Genomic DNA, 16,601 nt, shown 5'->3' with positions numbered 1-16,601 from the left:
TGCCATGTACATTGGTCAAACTGGACAGTCTCTACGTAAAAGAATAAATGGACACAAATCAGATGTCAAGAATTATAACGTTCATAAACCAGTTGGAGAACACTTCAATCTCTCTGGTCACGCCATTACAGACATGAAAGTTACGATATTACAACAGAAAAACTTCAAATCCAGACTCCAGCGAGAGACTGCTGAATTGGAATTCATTTGCAAATTGGATACAATTAACTTAGGCTTGAATAGAGACTGGGAGTGGCTAAGTCATTATGCAAGGTAACCTATTTCCCCTTGTTTTTTCCTATCCCCCCCCAGCGCTTCCTCAGACCTTCTTGTTAAACCCTGGATTTGTGCTGGAAATGGCCCACCTTGATTATCATACACATTGTAAGGAGAGTGATCACTTTACATAAGCTATTACCAGCAGGAGAGTGGGGTGGGGGGAGAGAAAACCTTTTGTAATGATAATCACCCATTTTTTCATGGTTTGTGTGTATAAAAATGTCTTCTGTATTTTCCACAGTATGCATCCAATGAAGTGAGCTGTAGCTCACGAAAGCTTATGCTCAAATAAATTGGTTAGTCTCTAAGGTGCCACAAGTACTCCTTTTCTTTTTACGAATACAGACTAACACAGCTGTTACTCTGAAATCTTTTAATCACTTGACAGCCCTAATATAGAGGCATTATGATATTTTCTGTCTTATTATCTACCCCTTTCCTAATGGTTCCGAACATTGTTACCTTTTTTGACTGCCACTGCACACTGAGTGGATGTTTTCAGAGAATTACCCCGTGACTCCAAGATCTCTTTGAGTGGTAACAGCTAATTTAGATCCCATTATTTCATATGTATAACTGGGATTATATTTTCCAATGTGCATTACTTTGCATTTATCACTATTGAATTTCATCTGCCATTTTGTTGCCCAGTCACCCAGTTTTGTGAGATCCCTTTGTAACTCTTCGCTGTCAGCTTTGACCTTAACTATCTTGAGTAATTTTTTGTTGTCTGCAAACTTTGCCCCCTCATTGTTTACCCCTTTTTCCAGATGATTTAACAGCACTGGTTCCAGCCTCCCATCTGTTTGCTCCATTGCCACTAGCCTGCAGTTTCTCCAGCAGGATCTAGAGATTACCTCCATGGGACAGGGCTCCACTGAGGATCAGACCCTAGAGTTAAGTCTGTGAGTACATATCAAAACCTGACTGACAGCTAGAAAAGCTGCCACCACAACCAGTAGGGGCACAACATTCAGGGCTGGGGTAAACATTCATCACTAAGGTCCCCAAACTTCTTTAGTTCACCACCCGGTTTCACTGGATCCCATTGGTTATGGTTCTTCCTGTGCCTGTGGGACTTACAATGTGCTGTGTCCCCTTGTGCTGAGCTGGTGGAAGGAATGTCCAGTTTCTTGGACCTGGAGGAAGCCATGCTTATTGGACTGCTTCCTAATCTCCCAACTGGGTCCTACCATGGGGGTGGGTCTGCCAGCCAGAGTCAGATGTAGCATCAGGAGACACATTCCTCACTGAATCAGGCTGATGTCTGGGGGAGGGGTTCCCTGGCCTGGGTCCGAATGCCATCTCCATGAAATACTTCCAGAGACAAAGTGCTCAGCCTTCTCAGGTACATCTGGGGAAGGACTGGTAAATACCGCACCTAGCTGACAGAGAAGAATCATGGGCAGGAGGCAGAGAGTTTGAAGCCTGGAATTCTGGCCATAGTCTGGTACCTGAACAGTGGTACAAGTAAACTCCCTGAAGTCTTCTCTGACTCGCTGTTAAAAAACTAGTTACCACTATAACAAGGGGGGAAAAACAACACTACTACACCTACAGTTAAAACCATTTATAACTGTAATCAGAAACAAGGACACTGAAGGTTCTGATCCAGACCATGTGCTGGTGAGAAGAGACTGGAGATGTGGTTCCCCCACCATCGCCTTGATGGAAGCACAAGGCAAGTCAGGGTGCATGCACAGATCAACTGACACTTTAAAATTCTCTGACCCCAGGTACAGGGTGTGCATGCGTAAACCACAATGGAGTACAATAGGGACCATCACTCAAAGAAAAAACTCGTCTCCTTTTGCTCTTCCTCATCTTTCTCTCCCCATCAGTTTGGTTTCTCTTTGGTTTTATCCAAATGAGTTTGCATCAACTTAAAGCTGTGGTTTCTTTTAAAACTGATTTGGTTAAATCAGTCCTAAACTAGAACGAGTGTCCACACAGGTTACAGTGGTACGGCTTAAACAGATTCCTAATCAACAGAAGCAAGCCTACTGTAAACTAAAAATAGCATCGACACAGCCTTTTGCACCTGTTTTATGTCATTTCAGTTAAACTGACATGACCTCCTTGCACAGATGAGCCCTTAGCTGGAAATGAGGAGCACCTCTGCAACATGACAAGCCAACTCTCCACATGCTCCAGCAGACCAGGGCCAAAATTTACTTTTACTGCCTGTAACAGGTACCTAAGTTACAAAAAAGTACAGTAACACTGCTGCTTTTGGAGAGTTGAAATGCTACTCCATCACCTTATGCAGTACTGCAGCATATTAATAAAATTATTAAAGTAGGGGTCAAAAACAAGAAAAACTACCCTGTTGTTAGACACCCGTGGTGCCTTCAACTCAGCACATAAAAGGGTGTGTTTGGTTACCTAGGTCAACTGTATCCATCCCTACACTTATATCATGCTCTTCACTGTACTTGATAAACAATCCTCACCACCCCGGACAACTAGTTACTCCTGGAAAAGAGAAAAGGTAGCAACTTGCCTAAATCCACACACCGTGTCAGTGACAGAGATGGGATCGGAGTGCAAGAGATCTTGACTCCCAGACCTTGCCCACATCTACGAAACTTTGAAGCCTCCTTAACTACACGGTGGTTGCGTAATTAACGCACACTAGCTGTTGACATGCCAACTTACACCCAGAGAGAAAATACTTTTAGAGTAATGCTAATTTCCTAGCATTTGAAGGAGAACGCCACCATTCTCACTCCAATTTTTCCATTTATGCTGCCTGTAGTCCTAAATCAGATTCAGCTGAAACATAAAGCTTCTGGAGGCCTTTTTAAGAGAATTTTATTTTTGAGTGGTTCTTACAAAGATTGTTGCAATATGAAAGTCATTTGTTTGATAGAAATATCAAGCTGTCTTGTCAAACACACTGAAGTAACCCAAAAATATATTTCAGAGCTCACAGAGCTTAAAAAGAGCAAAGATTATATGCAACCAGACAAAACATATTTCTGCATTTTCTACTTATTCTTAGGCTTTGCTGAGTATCATTAAACTGTGCACACTACCTGTATTCAATTCAACTTTTCTCTGGAAATGCAGGGAGTGTTTTGTTTGGAACCCTAGACACACCTCACACAGTATTTACAAAGAAACTTTTACAGATACATCAATCAAAAGTTGCCATCAAGAAATAAAACGCTTGAATCCTCCCATTCTTATCAACTGTTCAGCATAAAACAAGCTGTGTAGCTGACCAAAACCAGCTCCTTCGGTAGCCTTTTGAATTCTCCATTTATACAAAACACTAAATATGTCCCTTCATAAATTCTATCGGATATTGACCTTTAACAGAGCACCTATATTTAGTGAAATGTAAAATGTAATTACTGCATTAAAAGAAAGGCTTGTGAAACATTAAAAATGTCATTATGTCCCATCTGCCTTTTACAGAAAATTCGTTTCTATGAGCTACTTCTCAGTTCCTACAGAACACCTTAGTAAATGTACAAGAATTACAAGGCAGAACAATAAGTCAACAGCTTTGTACACAGTGGGAATGCTAGTTAGGGAGAATGAGCACACTGCATTCCTGCTTACTCAGTTTATATTTTTTAAAGGTAACGGGAAGTGTACACAAAAAGACATTAAACCCTTTCCTTTAGTTTTATCTAAATAAAAGATAACTCAATTTTCCTCCAAAAAATAGTTATATACAAAAATGATGAAATCCATCTTCATCGTCGAACAGGAACCAGTAGCTGGGTCGCAGTCATGGAATCAGGGAAAAGATTGTGGTATGTTGGAAGAGGTACATACGCTGCTGTAATCATTTTACCTAATCAAAAGATAAAAAGATGTTTTTAATGTCTTAGTCTATAATGAGAACTCAGGTCTTTAAGCAGCCTTTACTCACCTGCAAACCACCTTCCATGCAATGCATTGACAGCTGCAATGGCAGCAGCGATTGAAGGGCATTTGACGTACACATTGCCCTAAAATAAAAAACAGTGTTAGTCTCTGAGGTGCGTGACAACTTCCCCCCCTAATTACATTGGTTTTTCACATTGTATGTTTGAAGGAACCTCCCACACACACCTATTGGAGAGCTAGCAACATCAGTGTCAGCAGGGATATTCTTAATTCTTGTGAAAAAATGGTTACCCACCTTTTTTGTAACTGCTGTTCTTAGAGATTAATTGCTCATGTCCATTACATTCTAGGTGTGTGCGCGCCCATGTGCACAGTTGTCAGACACTCTTACCTTAGCAGTATCCATAGGGTCGGCTGTGGCGCCCTCTGGTGTGCCACGTTCACGCATTGGTATATCAGGCGCCGGCAGTCGTCCCTTCTTGCCAGCAACTCTGACAGAAGGGGCAGGAGGGTGGGGAATGGAATGAACATGAGCAACACATCTCGAAGAATGACAGTTACAAAAAAGGTGAGTAACTGTTTTTTTCTTCAAGTGCTTGCTCATGTCGATTCCATTCTAGGTGACTTAAGCAGTATCTATGGAAGTGGGCTTGGAGTTCACAGTCTTGCAGCTTGCAGCACCGTTCAACCAAAGCCAGCATCATCTCAAGCTTGTTGGGTAAGCGTGTAGTGAGATGTGAACGTGTGAATGGATGACCAGGGAGCAGTTCTGCAGATATCTTGAATGGTCACTTGGACCAGGAAGGCCGCTGACAAGGCCTGCGCTCTAGTTGAGTGAGCAGTTACAATCGCCAGCAGAGGCACCTGTGCTTGATCATAGCAGAAACGGATGTACGCGGTGATCCAAGATGAAATTCTCTGGGTGGACACCCGGACAACCTTTCATCCTATCTGCCACCATGACAAACTGAGTCAACTTGCAAAATGGAAACCAACAAAAGGAAGTATTTCTTCACACAATGCACAGTCAACCTGTGGAACACTCTGCCAGAGGATGTTGTGAAGGCCAAAACTATAACAGGGTTAAAAAAAACTAGATAAATTCATAGAGGATAGGTCCATCAATGGCTATTAGCCAGGATGGGCAAGGATGGTGTCCCTAGCCTCTGTTTGCCAGAAGCTGGGAATGAGCGACAGAGAACGGATCACTTGATGATTACCTGTTCATTCCCTCTGGGGCACCTGGCATTGGCCACTGTCAGAAGACAGGATTCTGGACTAGATGGACCTTTGGTCTGACATAGTATGGCCATTCTTAAGTTCTTATCGTTTGGTCCTTTCGATGTAGAAGCCTAGCATACTCCTGACATCCAGGGACTGCAACCTACACTCCTCCTCAGACTTATGAGATCTGGCCAGTGGCATCAGGGACGACACTGACAGGTCCATAAGCATGTTGAACCAGTGCTGCTGACGCAAAGACAGGGAAATCAGAATGGTCTTGGTCTTGTCCTGCTTGACCTTCATGAGGATCTTGTGGAGCAGCAGCACCTGTGGAAAAGCATACATCAGAGCCCCGGACCACAGGAGTACAAAGGTGCCGGACAGGGACTCCCTGTCCATCTCCAGGAACAAGCAGAACAGATGGCACTTCCTGTTCTGGCAAGCCACAAACAGGTCCGCACCTGGGGAGACTGCCACTTCTGGGAGATCTGGTTGACCACATTGGGATGGAGAGACCACTCGTGGCGAGATGAGAAGATTCTGTTGAGGTGATCCGCCAAAACATTCCTGGTTCTGGGCAGGTGCACTTCCCTACATGCTGCACATAAATCCCAGAGCCAGGGGGCTTCCTGGCAAAGGGCTGATGACCCAGCTCTGCCTTGTTTGTTGATATAAAACATTGTGGCGGTGTTGTCAGTCAGGACTTGGACCACCTTGCCTTGCAACTGGAACCAAAAAGCCTGGTGAACTGCCCAGAGCTCCCTGACATTTATGTGGAGGGAACAGTGGACCCTTGACCAGTGGCCTTGTATACTCAGCCCTCCTAGGTGGCCTCCCCATCCTAGTTCTGAGGCATCGGACACCAGAGTGAACGACGGGGCTGCGAAGGAAACTCCTTGCAAGACGGATGCTGGGTCCAGTCTCCATGCCAGAGATGCCCGAACGTGGTCCAGCACCTTGATTACCAAGTCCAGGTTTTGCCTCTTGGGGATGTAGACTGACGCCAACCACGCCTGCAGCGGGCGGAGATGGATCTGGGCATGGCGGACCACGTAAGTATAGGCTGCCATATGACCTAACAACTTGAGGCAGGTGTGGGCGGTGGTGAGCCTATTATCCCCTCACATGGGAGATTACATCCGACCTGGCTCAGAAGCGGGACTCTGGAAGAAATGCCCTTGCCCACGTGGAGTCAAGAACCACCCCGATGAACTCTATCAATTGCACTGGTACAAGGGTTGACTTCTTCCGTTCACTAACAGGCCCAAGTTGCAGCACGTGGCTCACACCAGATCAAGGCTGCTCTGCATGTGATCCCATGATCTGCCCTTGATGAGCCAATCAAGATAAGGATAGACCTGGACCACCTGGCATCTCAGGTAAGCGGCTACTAGGACCATGCATTTTGTAAAGACCCACGGGGCCAAAGACAGGCCAGAAGGGAGCACTGTAAACTGGAGATGGTGCTGGCCCACCATGAAGCAAAGGAACTACCTGTGTCCTGGGAAGACAGAGATATGGAAATAAGTGTCCCTCAAGTCAAGAACAGCATACCAGTCTCCCAAATCTAGGGAAGGAATGATGGAGGCCAGGGATATCATGTGAAATTTTAACTTCTTGAGGTATTAAACTGTTGCAGTTCCAGAATGGGACATAGGCTGCCCCCACCCCCTTTGCCCTTATTCCTGATCCAGAAGGCAGTGGGAGTAGAACCCTTCCCCACACTCAGTTCCTAGGTTCCTCCCCCCCAGTTGCAATAGGTTGTTTTCCTCCTGAACAAGGAGTTCTTGTGAGAAGTGTCCCTGAAGAGGGACGGGGAAGGGGGGGGGCTGAAAATGGGAGGGCATTGACTGATGACACGATGTCTAACACCCAATGGTCCGAGATGACCCTCGACCCGAATGGAAGGGACAGAGACAGTTGAAGTAAAGATGGCAGATCCGGGGAGCTGACTGGTGCATTGCTCTTGAGCGCTCCCTCAAAATGACCACTTCTGGCCTCTGTGGTGTCTTGCTGGGCCAGGCTGCACCAGAGAGGGAGGATGAAGGGTGGCAGCAACTAAACTAGTGTCCCTTCTCCTTGCAAGTCCCTGCCGAGGCCGCCACTGCCCTGGTGACGGGAGTAGCTGGAATGGCTGCAGTGCAGACTGAAGAGTATGCACCCCCAGTGAGCGGAGGGTGGCCCCAGCGTCCTTTAGACCGCGCAGTCTTGTGTCCATTTAGTCAAAAAACAGGCCAACTCCAACAAACGGGAGGTCCTGAATAAAGGCCTGCATCTCCTGGGACAGTTCAACATAGCCTCTAACTCTTGGGCGGCCTCCTGGACATAAAGTCCTTAAACTTGAGGAGGGAGTTCCACAAATTAAAATAAGGCCTCAAAAGGGCCTGGTGGTTTGCCACCCGGAACTAGGAGATTAGCCATGGAATAAATTGCGTGTCCAAAAAGGTCCAGTCTTTTGGCCTCCTTATGTTTGGGGGTGGAACTGACCAGCCCCTGGTTGTCCTTTTCGTTGCCTGCGGACACAACTGACGACTGTGGGTGGATGTTTAAGTATTCAAATCCCTTTGCGGGGACAAAATGCTTCATTTCTGCCCTCTTGGAAGTGGGCGGGAATGAGAACGGGGTATGCCAGATGGTTTTAGGAATATTCAGGACCCCTTTGTGCACCAGGAGTGTGACACAAGCAGTAGTGGACGCGGAGAGCACAATGAATAATGTGTCTAATTGCTCTGCCATTTCCTCCGCCTTGAGGCCCAAGTTGGTGGCCACCCGGCAGAGCACTGCTTGATGCTCTCTGAAGTCACCTGGTGGGCTAGTCCAGAAAGGCCCGGCCACTGCCTCGTCCAGAAAGGAGGATGACTGGACTACCTGGGGAGGGCCCAAGATGTCTTCCCCTGCCGGGGAAGGCGGTCTCGGGGTGGGCATCTGTTCCTCCATCGCAGTGCCCACTGGTGCCTCCTGCACCAAGCCCAGTGCTGTCGGCGCGGACTGTGGTTCGTCCAATGCGGCGACCGAGGACTGGTAGGACTTGGGCATCGGCATAATGGGTATGCCCGAGGCGTTCCAATAGGGTCACTGTGTTGGTCACTGGCCCTGCTACCAGGTCTGCATCACCACAGCGGATGCACCTTCCAGAGCCTAGTCACAATGCTGTGTAGGTGAGGGGCTGAATTCCCTCTCCATGCCAGAGAAGTCCTTTTCCTCCAGAGACCATGGCAGGGCTGTCAAGGCTGGGGTCTGGCAGCTAACCGTCGCCGCGTGTGACCAGTGCCTGGAATGGTCCGACCGCTGCTGGGAGTAGGGGGAGCTGCACTGAGTTGAGGAGCATCCCCGAGGTCTTGGTGACGGTGACCATCAATGCTAAGACGACTGGTGTCTCTCTCTAGGTGAGTCCTAGTGTGAGGGTGGAGACCGGCAAAGTGGTGCCAGAGACCTGTAGCAGTGAACTGATGACTTGGGCAGACGTGGAGACCAATGGCGTGGCGACACAGGGCTCTGCCTTGGCTCCAGAGAACAGTGGCGCTCACTTGCCTTCTGGGAGGCCCTCACAGCAAGCCTGCCCTCGTGGGTAACCTTAGCCAGGTCCATCGTCACATGCGGCACCAGCGAGAGCACTTTTTGCTCTCTGGGCACCGGCAGCTGAGAGGGCACTGACTGTGCCATCAGTCTGGGTCCCCTACCACTTCCTGGAGTCAGTGGTGGGTCCCTTACGGGGGTAGTACAAACCAGGGCAGAGCCCCTTTGTGGCTCCAGTGTGGGTGGGCAACCCAAGCAGAGTCCTTTGGCCAATGCCCCTTGATCTGGCTTGCTCAGTGACAGGTCCCTCTTCTTGGGCACCAGCGAAGGGAAGAGTGCCGAGAAGAGCCCAGTGCCGGAGGCGCGCTATGCACCGAAGCCAAAGCACTTGGTGCTGCGTCCAGCTGGCTGTGCAAAGATCGGCCTCCATGAGGCGGGCCCTCAAGTGAATGTTGCGTTCTTTCTGTGTCCTGGGACAAAAGTTCTTACAGATGCCACACTTCTCTTTTATGTGGGATTCCCCTAGGCACTTCAAACAACTGCTGTGCAGGTCAGAGCATGGTTTAAAACAGGAGACCTGGGCATGCCCCACCTGGGGCAAAGTCCCTACTAGGCTCCTGACTAACTACAACACTTAACTACTTACTAACTAAACTAAACTATTTACAGCTATAGTGCAGAGATCAAGTAGGAGAAAAAACGCTGAGCACTTGCAAAGCAAGGGAAAGGGGTGCTCCATGGGCAGTAAGAAGGAACTAAGAGGGCGTAGGGCGGGCGGTGCCTGATATACCAATGCATGAGTGCGGCACTCCAGAGGGCGCCACAACCGACCCTTCAGATACCGCTAAGGCAAAAACCTCCGACAACTGCACGTGGGCACGCACACCCCTAAAATGGAATCGACACGAGTAAGCACTCAAAGAAGTAGCTAATGCAGAACTAGCACAAAATAAAGGCTAAAATAATTGATGCAGTTCATCGTAGACATGCACTACCAGATTTTTAACACCTTTTCAGGATGAAGACACAGTAACTTCCAAAGAAAGACCTTGCAAAATTGATTCAACGCAGTACTCAAAGCAACAGTAAGTAGAAGATAACAATACGCTAGCTGTAGCCTTTGCATAAAGCTTTTTACTTAAAGTTTTAAAAAAGTTTCCTAACCCTTTTCAGTTACTTCTTGAGTACACCGTTTAAGAGCCAGACCACCTCTGCTTCAGGATAATCACTAAGTTCTTCAAATTACTGCCATCATTTCATGGATAATGTTCTAAGTTAACCTGTGGGGATGTTGTTCTGGTTTCAAAAAAGAGTAAGTTCATGGAGGACAGGTCCATTAATGGCTATTAGCTAAGGTGGTCAGGGACAAAACCCCACGCTCTGGGTGTTCCTAAACCTCTGACTGCCAGAAGCTGGGTGTGGACAGCAGGGGATGGATCACTCAACAACTGCTCTGTTCTATTCATTCCCTCTGAAAAATGTGGCACCAGCCACTGTCAGAAGACAGAATACTGGGCTAGATGGACCACTGGTCTGCCCCAGTATGGCCATTATGTTCTTATATAAGAAGTACATGGTTGGATTTTCACCCACAGCTCCTAATCACATCAGAGCTTCATGGGAGCTCAGTGCCTCAGAAAGTGAGGCTGCTAATATAAGTACTTCCTCACAGATGTATGTGTCTAATTTAGGCTGGCAAAAAATGGGAGAGAGACTAAGAGGAGGTGCAAGGGTCCTGGGAAGGCTTTGGAGGTGGGGTGAATAAAGTAGACTAGAGTCTTATTTTCATTAATGATGGAAGTGCATTCTAGGTGTGAAGTTCTAGGCTGAAGTTTTCTACGTATAAAATTACATACTAGTCCAGATAACATCCAAAAAAAAGTACAATACTTAAAAAACCAAAACAAAACCAAACAAAAAAACAAAAAACAAAAAACCCTAACAACTTCAAAAAACCCAGTGCTGGAGTCTGGAAACAAACAGATAAGGGATCCCAGTCAGTTCTCTGCTGCCACATAATCTATTCTACATAGTGGAGATAGGCAATTTGTGGCCTGTGGGCTGCAGCCAGCTCGCCAGAACATTTATTTGGCCTGTCCATAGGCAGGGTCGCAGCCCCAGAATTATTTTGTTTTACGAGCTGGTTACTGAGGACAGTGTTTTAGTGCTCATGCCTCATACTGCTCTACTTGGCTCCACTTTCCTTACACAGATTCCAACTCCGCCCCGCCCCGCCCCACCCCACCTAGCTCCAGTTACTGCATTCCCATCAGCTGATTATTTGAGAGCGGAGAGCCAATCAACTTCTGGCCAAACCTCCACCCCAGCAGTAGCAGGGCACACCTCCGCCAACGGGAGGAAGAAACCAGAGCTGGGTGGCATGGGACGATACCAAAGCCTGTGCCAATGGGGAACAGAACAGGAGTTCATAAGCTCAGTCGCAATTACACTCACTGGCCCAACCACCTCTGTCATTCACATAGGGAAAGGGCACCACCCTAAGTCACCCAGCTCTGGTTACTGCCTTGCCATTGGCTCCCGGCTCCCACAGCCAGATTGTGGACAATCCCCCTCCACTTCCAGCAGTGGGCAAGGCACGCCTCTGCCAGTGGGGAGTTAGTAACCAGAGATGGGTGGCTTAATGGCAGAGTGCTTTCACTGCGGGCATGATGGACGGATGGATGGGCCAAATTTGAGTGGCACTGAGACACAACATGTAGGCTCCACCTCACATGGTGGAGCCCAGGACCACTACAGAGTGCAGGCAAAGTCTCAGAGCAGCAGAGGGGGAAAAAAAAAGTTAACAGGTTTTTATTTCCCATTATTTTCCTTTATTAAACCCCAGATGTTTTGCACACTGGAAGAAAGGTTAGTGAAATATTTTTGTTTAAATTTTTTGGATTTAAGAGTGCTACAAGGGGCTGTTATATTTAAGAACTCTTCAGTTTTACACTCAATACACGGTTTATTGTAAATTAACGTGCTGTATGGTACCAAATGCAATATTTGTTATGCAATATTGCCCTCTTAAAAAGTTGTATGGCCTGCCAAAGGGTCTTAGTGGATTTAAAGCTGCCCATCCATGCTACATATGTTTATACCACACTCCTCACCATAGTATCTGAGTGACTAATCAAGGCCGTGTTTATTCCTTGACTGCATAACACATATATTAAACACCAGAAGAGATTATCATAATAATCTTACCACCTGCATAACACAAGCCAGAGAATCTCATCTAGTAATTCAAGTCTAACCACTTTTGGTTTCAACAGCGTATTTTATAGGGAAATTTCAAATGACAGAGAATCCACCATCTTCCTGGATCGTTTATTCCAATGGTTAATGATCTGCCTGTAGCTGCTTCTTGCTTTCCATCTTTCCCCACAAGAGGGAGTTAATTTGATTACAATGCACTGGAGACAAACCACAGGAATCAGAGACAGAGTCTGGTAAACTAGGCTGCCTGCAGAACAATTCAGCAGTCCAAGGCCAGAAACTAGGAAAGAATATTCTGAGTGGGGCTAGAAAATGACAGGAGTCAAAACCCGGGAAGAAGAGCTGGACCATCTTGAGAACCTACTGAAAACTCATCCTCAGAAATAGAAATGGATTTTACATCAGAGTATTTTCATTTATGTGCCATAGCTGAATGAGGATGGTGATGAAGGGTATTTCACAGTGACAGAATAAATTGGTCCTGTAATGGAATTTGGTCCTGTTGTGCCTCAGAGTACAAAAAAAGGAACATGATGGACACAGAAATGCCATGTAATAATCCAAGAATAGTGACCTGTAATAATTTTATGAACACTATGTGACCTCGTCAGTGAGGTGAAGTTACTGTATGGCAGTAGTGTAGCCTGTCTCTGTATTTGCACTACCTTTCCTAGTACACATAGGAAGGCATTTTAGTCTTGCCAAGGAAGTTGCCAGGCCACATGAAACTTCATGAAGATTCTGACTTGATTGACAGGTTTGGATTGTAACTAAATTTCCATTTTAGTCCCAAGTATTTTTAGTAAAAGTCACAGACAGGTCACGGACAGTAAACAAAAGTTCACGGCCCGTGACCTGTCCATGACTTGTATTATATACCCCTTACTGAAACTTTGGGGGGTGGGGTGGGGGCTGGGGGAAGGGATGACAACCAGGGTGCTCCGGGGAGCGCTGCAGCTGAGTGCAGCATGTGGCCCAGCACCCCCACTGCTGGGGGTGGGGGAGGAGACGGCCAACAACAGGCAGGGCTTGCAGGCTCCCTACCTGGCTCCCGGAAGCAGCCAGTATGTCCTTGCGGCCAACAGCAGCTGTGGGGGTGGTGCCTGCATGCAGAAGGAACATGCAGAGCCGCCTGGCCACGCCTCCACCTAGTAGGTGAGGGAGGGACATGTTGCTGCTTCCGGGGAGCCCCACTGAGTTAAGCACCTCCAAGAGTCCTCACCCCCTCCTGCACCCCAACCTGCCGCCTCAGTACTGAGCCCCCTTCCGCACCCAGACCCTGCTGCTGCTGGTGGGGGAGTGGCACAGTGGCCCAAGACTGCCCCAGCAGTGGTTGGTGCAGCTGGCCCGGGGGCCACCCAAGCTGCTCAGGCAGCACCCGGGCCAGCCGCAACGGCCACTGCAGAAGTCATGGAGATCCTGGAAAGTCATGAGTTCTGTGACAGACTCGCAGCCTTAATTATAACAGATAGGATCATAAATCATAGAATATCAGGGTTGGAAGGGACCTCAGGAGGTCATCTAGTCCAACACCCTGCTCAAAGCAGGACCAATCCCCAATTTTTGCCTCAGATCCCTAAATGGCTCCCTCAAGAATTGAACTCACAACCCTGGGTTTAGCAGGCCAATGCTCAAACCACTGAGATATCCCTCCCAAGCACTTCAGAATGACTCACTCCAACCACGCAGAAAGTCAGCACAAAGAATGCCAAATGTTAACCTGTGGTACCCAGTGGAACCACATGCTTTAGTTCTGTTACTGACAGAGGAAGGGCTATGGGCACATAGGTGGTTATCCCATGTGCTGGGGAACGTGAGCTATGTATCAACTTGGGCTTCAGCACCTGGGATAACCACCCATGTGCTGATTTCCCGCAGTGCTGGCCATAATACTTTCTTCTTGGCATTGGGAAGTTTGCAATCTTGAAACCTGAGGATGTAATGTTGCTATCTCTGGTCTTGGAGACAGAGGTCCTGGGGAACAATGGTGCTATTTTCTTTCTTCCCCTCTCAGTCTAGAGGAAGAGGGCCTCAGAATCAAATCCGGGACTGTATTTGGCTCAAGCTATCAAGGTCTTCTCAGCACTGTATTCCATCTTCCTTACATCTGAAAGTGAGGCTACTAAACTGGGCCAGACTCCTAAATTAGTGACTAAACTAAATGGTAAAAGTCTTTCAAATTAGGAGATATCAAAAAGCAAAGGAATTTTATTTTTTTATTCCCACTTCCTGTTTCAGCAACTGGAAGTAAGATGCAGGTGTCATATCCCTTTACACAGTCTCACATAGCATGCTGAGTAGCTTAAGGCAATGGGGGAGGAGGGTCCTCCTAAGGTTGGCCTTTCTCAGCGTGTTCTAGCTTGTGATCTGTGCAGTAATATCCCCAAGAACAGGAATCTGTGATGAATACTCAGTTCACATTTCCCTAAAAGTTTTTGTTTTAAGCTGTCTGCAAACTCAGGCAGACGCCATTGCATCAGTTCACATTCTGTTCACTTTGGAATAGTCTCTTCACAATGGTAAGGTTTATTTTGAAGGTGATACCATGGAATTGCATTCCAGAATTCAAACTAAGGGTGAGGTCCTATCCCAAATCCCAAGACATTCTGAAGTTCATGGTAGCAACACCCAAATGAAATAGATCCTTTGAACAGAAAATAGTACGGTTTGGTCGGAAGTATAAATCTAATGAGGTGACAGTAATTAATGATAAATTATAAGGCAGGAGAGTTGGATCCTGCATTCTTTTTTTTTTTTTTGGAGGCTGCAGAATTGTGTTTGCCTGTACCTCCCAAGAGTTTTTCCTCCACTCTGCTGAAACAATCATTGATAACAAAGTTGTTGTGTTTGGGGATAAAGTGCACACTACTGCCTTTTAAACTCTCTCCTCCAAAGTTATTCAGTAACATCTGAGTAGACTTCCCTTCACCCTACCGGACAGCAGCCTCACTGGCATATGATAAAGGTACAAAAACTGTGGAATGTCCTGCACTAATATCAGATACATTAACCCAGGCTGTTTCACTGACATAATTCAGTTCAGCTTTAAATTATGTTGTTAGAAATCAACCAGAGTTGTCCAGTCACTATCTTCAATAACCTTTCTCCTCCTCCTAAAAGGAGCAGAGATTGACTGAATAGTCAGCCAACATGCGCATATCAAGGGAAGGGTCTTTCAAGCAACAAATGAACCCCTGAGCACTTATGGAGAAAGAACATAATGCCTGAGGGAGAAGACATTAGCCCACTGTTTCCATATAGAAGACACATCATCCCCAATGGTCTTCACCAGCCAGGGACACACTGGGCCATCCCACAGTCCACAAAGGAGACAGCAGTTTCTGTATTGCTAAAGAATTTTACCCTATAGTGTTAGTGTATTTTTCAGATAGATTACTGACTGAAGTATGCTATTCAATGAACTCACACAATAAATATCACAAGTCTGAAACAAACTAAGGCTACCTGGTAGAGGGGTTCTCATTACAGCCCAAATATGCATTTCTGCAATATTTTAATTTGACTCTTTTGTAGACCCACAAGAACATGCTAAACTCTGAGTTTCTTGTAGCTACAGAAAATTGCCTATCCACTTACAAAAGTAGATAATTAAAATAATTGCTGGAGTGACTCTTGCTTAGCTGCATTCAGCAACTCAGAAGATTTTTTTTTAATTAAGACATTTCTATTCACCTCAACACAATTGTAACGCTTGCGAAAGAGGTCTGACAGTGACAACTTGAAAAGAGCTTCTAAAATTTGTTTAATACCTCTCAAAAGACATACCTGAGCTGAATTTTTGTCTACATAAATGTGGATAACTCCTCCATGTTTGTTACATTCCTCAATAACATCATCCTTAATTTCTGTATCCCAGCCAGCTTCTTCTTCACTGCCAAAGGAAAAATTCAAAAGTGAAAACAAAACCACGCCTCCAAAAAAAACTAATTTTCACACTAATTCCACTAATGTCAGAAACAAATGTGTAACAAATGGAAATAGACAGCAGGTAACTTACGTTTGAGGGTTAAACATATTGGAAAGCTGGAAGCATTGTGTTGCAAGTGGTTGTACAGAAGCAGCTGCAGCCAAGACTATTTAAAGAGAAAGTGACATGTTTTTCTGTCATTGAAGGAAAAAGTCTTTTACATAAAGTTTAATTTATAAGTAAGGCTTTTTCTGTCTGTGCTTCAAAATCACAGAACCACAGGACTGGAAGGGACCTCAAAAAGTCATGAAGTCCAGTCCAGTCCCCTGTGCTGTGGCAGGGCTAACTAAACATAGAACATCCCTGACAGATGGTTGATCAACCTGTTTTCATCATATTCAGTTACAACATTAATATTTTTAATCAGATGCAGAAATCAAAGGCATAGAGAAGTGAAGTTACATTCCTAAGATTAGACAAGAAATCTATGACAGAACTGGAAATAGAATTCAGAACCACAGTTCTTGATAAACTCCCCCCACAAAACCAAAAACAACTTATTCTTAACCTCATGGTAAGAAATTTGTTAAAA

General features: G+C 46.1%; 1 protein-coding gene across 9 annotated transcripts in view; it reads right to left on the bottom strand.

Annotated features, from left to right (window-relative positions):
- Positions 1-2,108: 2,108 nt before the first annotated feature.
- RBM39 (RNA binding motif protein 39) overlaps positions 2,109-16,601 on the bottom strand; it is a 49,185-nt gene continuing 34,692 nt past the window's right edge. For 7 of the 9 annotated variants that reach the window (XM_073309980.1, XM_073309981.1, XM_073309982.1 and 4 more), the window contains 4 exons: positions 16,100-16,175; positions 15,868-15,973; positions 4,166-4,244; positions 2,109-4,087 (listed from right to left, as the gene is read on the bottom strand). In XM_073309980.1, coding sequence (XP_073166081.1) covers positions 3,987-4,087; positions 4,166-4,244; positions 15,868-15,973; positions 16,100-16,175 — 362 coding nt within the window. In that variant the 3' untranslated portion in view covers positions 2,109-3,986. Of the gene's footprint in view, positions 4,245-12,913; positions 13,230-15,867; positions 15,974-16,099; positions 16,176-16,601 lie in introns of those variants that run through there. The other 2 variants (XM_073309987.1, XM_073309985.1) reach the window with 2 other exon arrangements.

Source organism: Lepidochelys kempii, chromosome 13 (genome assembly GCF_965140265.1).
Source record: "Lepidochelys kempii isolate rLepKem1 chromosome 13, rLepKem1.hap2, whole genome shotgun sequence".
Taxonomy (NCBI): Eukaryota; Metazoa; Chordata; order Testudines; family Cheloniidae; genus Lepidochelys; species Lepidochelys kempii.
This window is presented reverse-complemented; position numbering and strand designations above follow the sequence as displayed.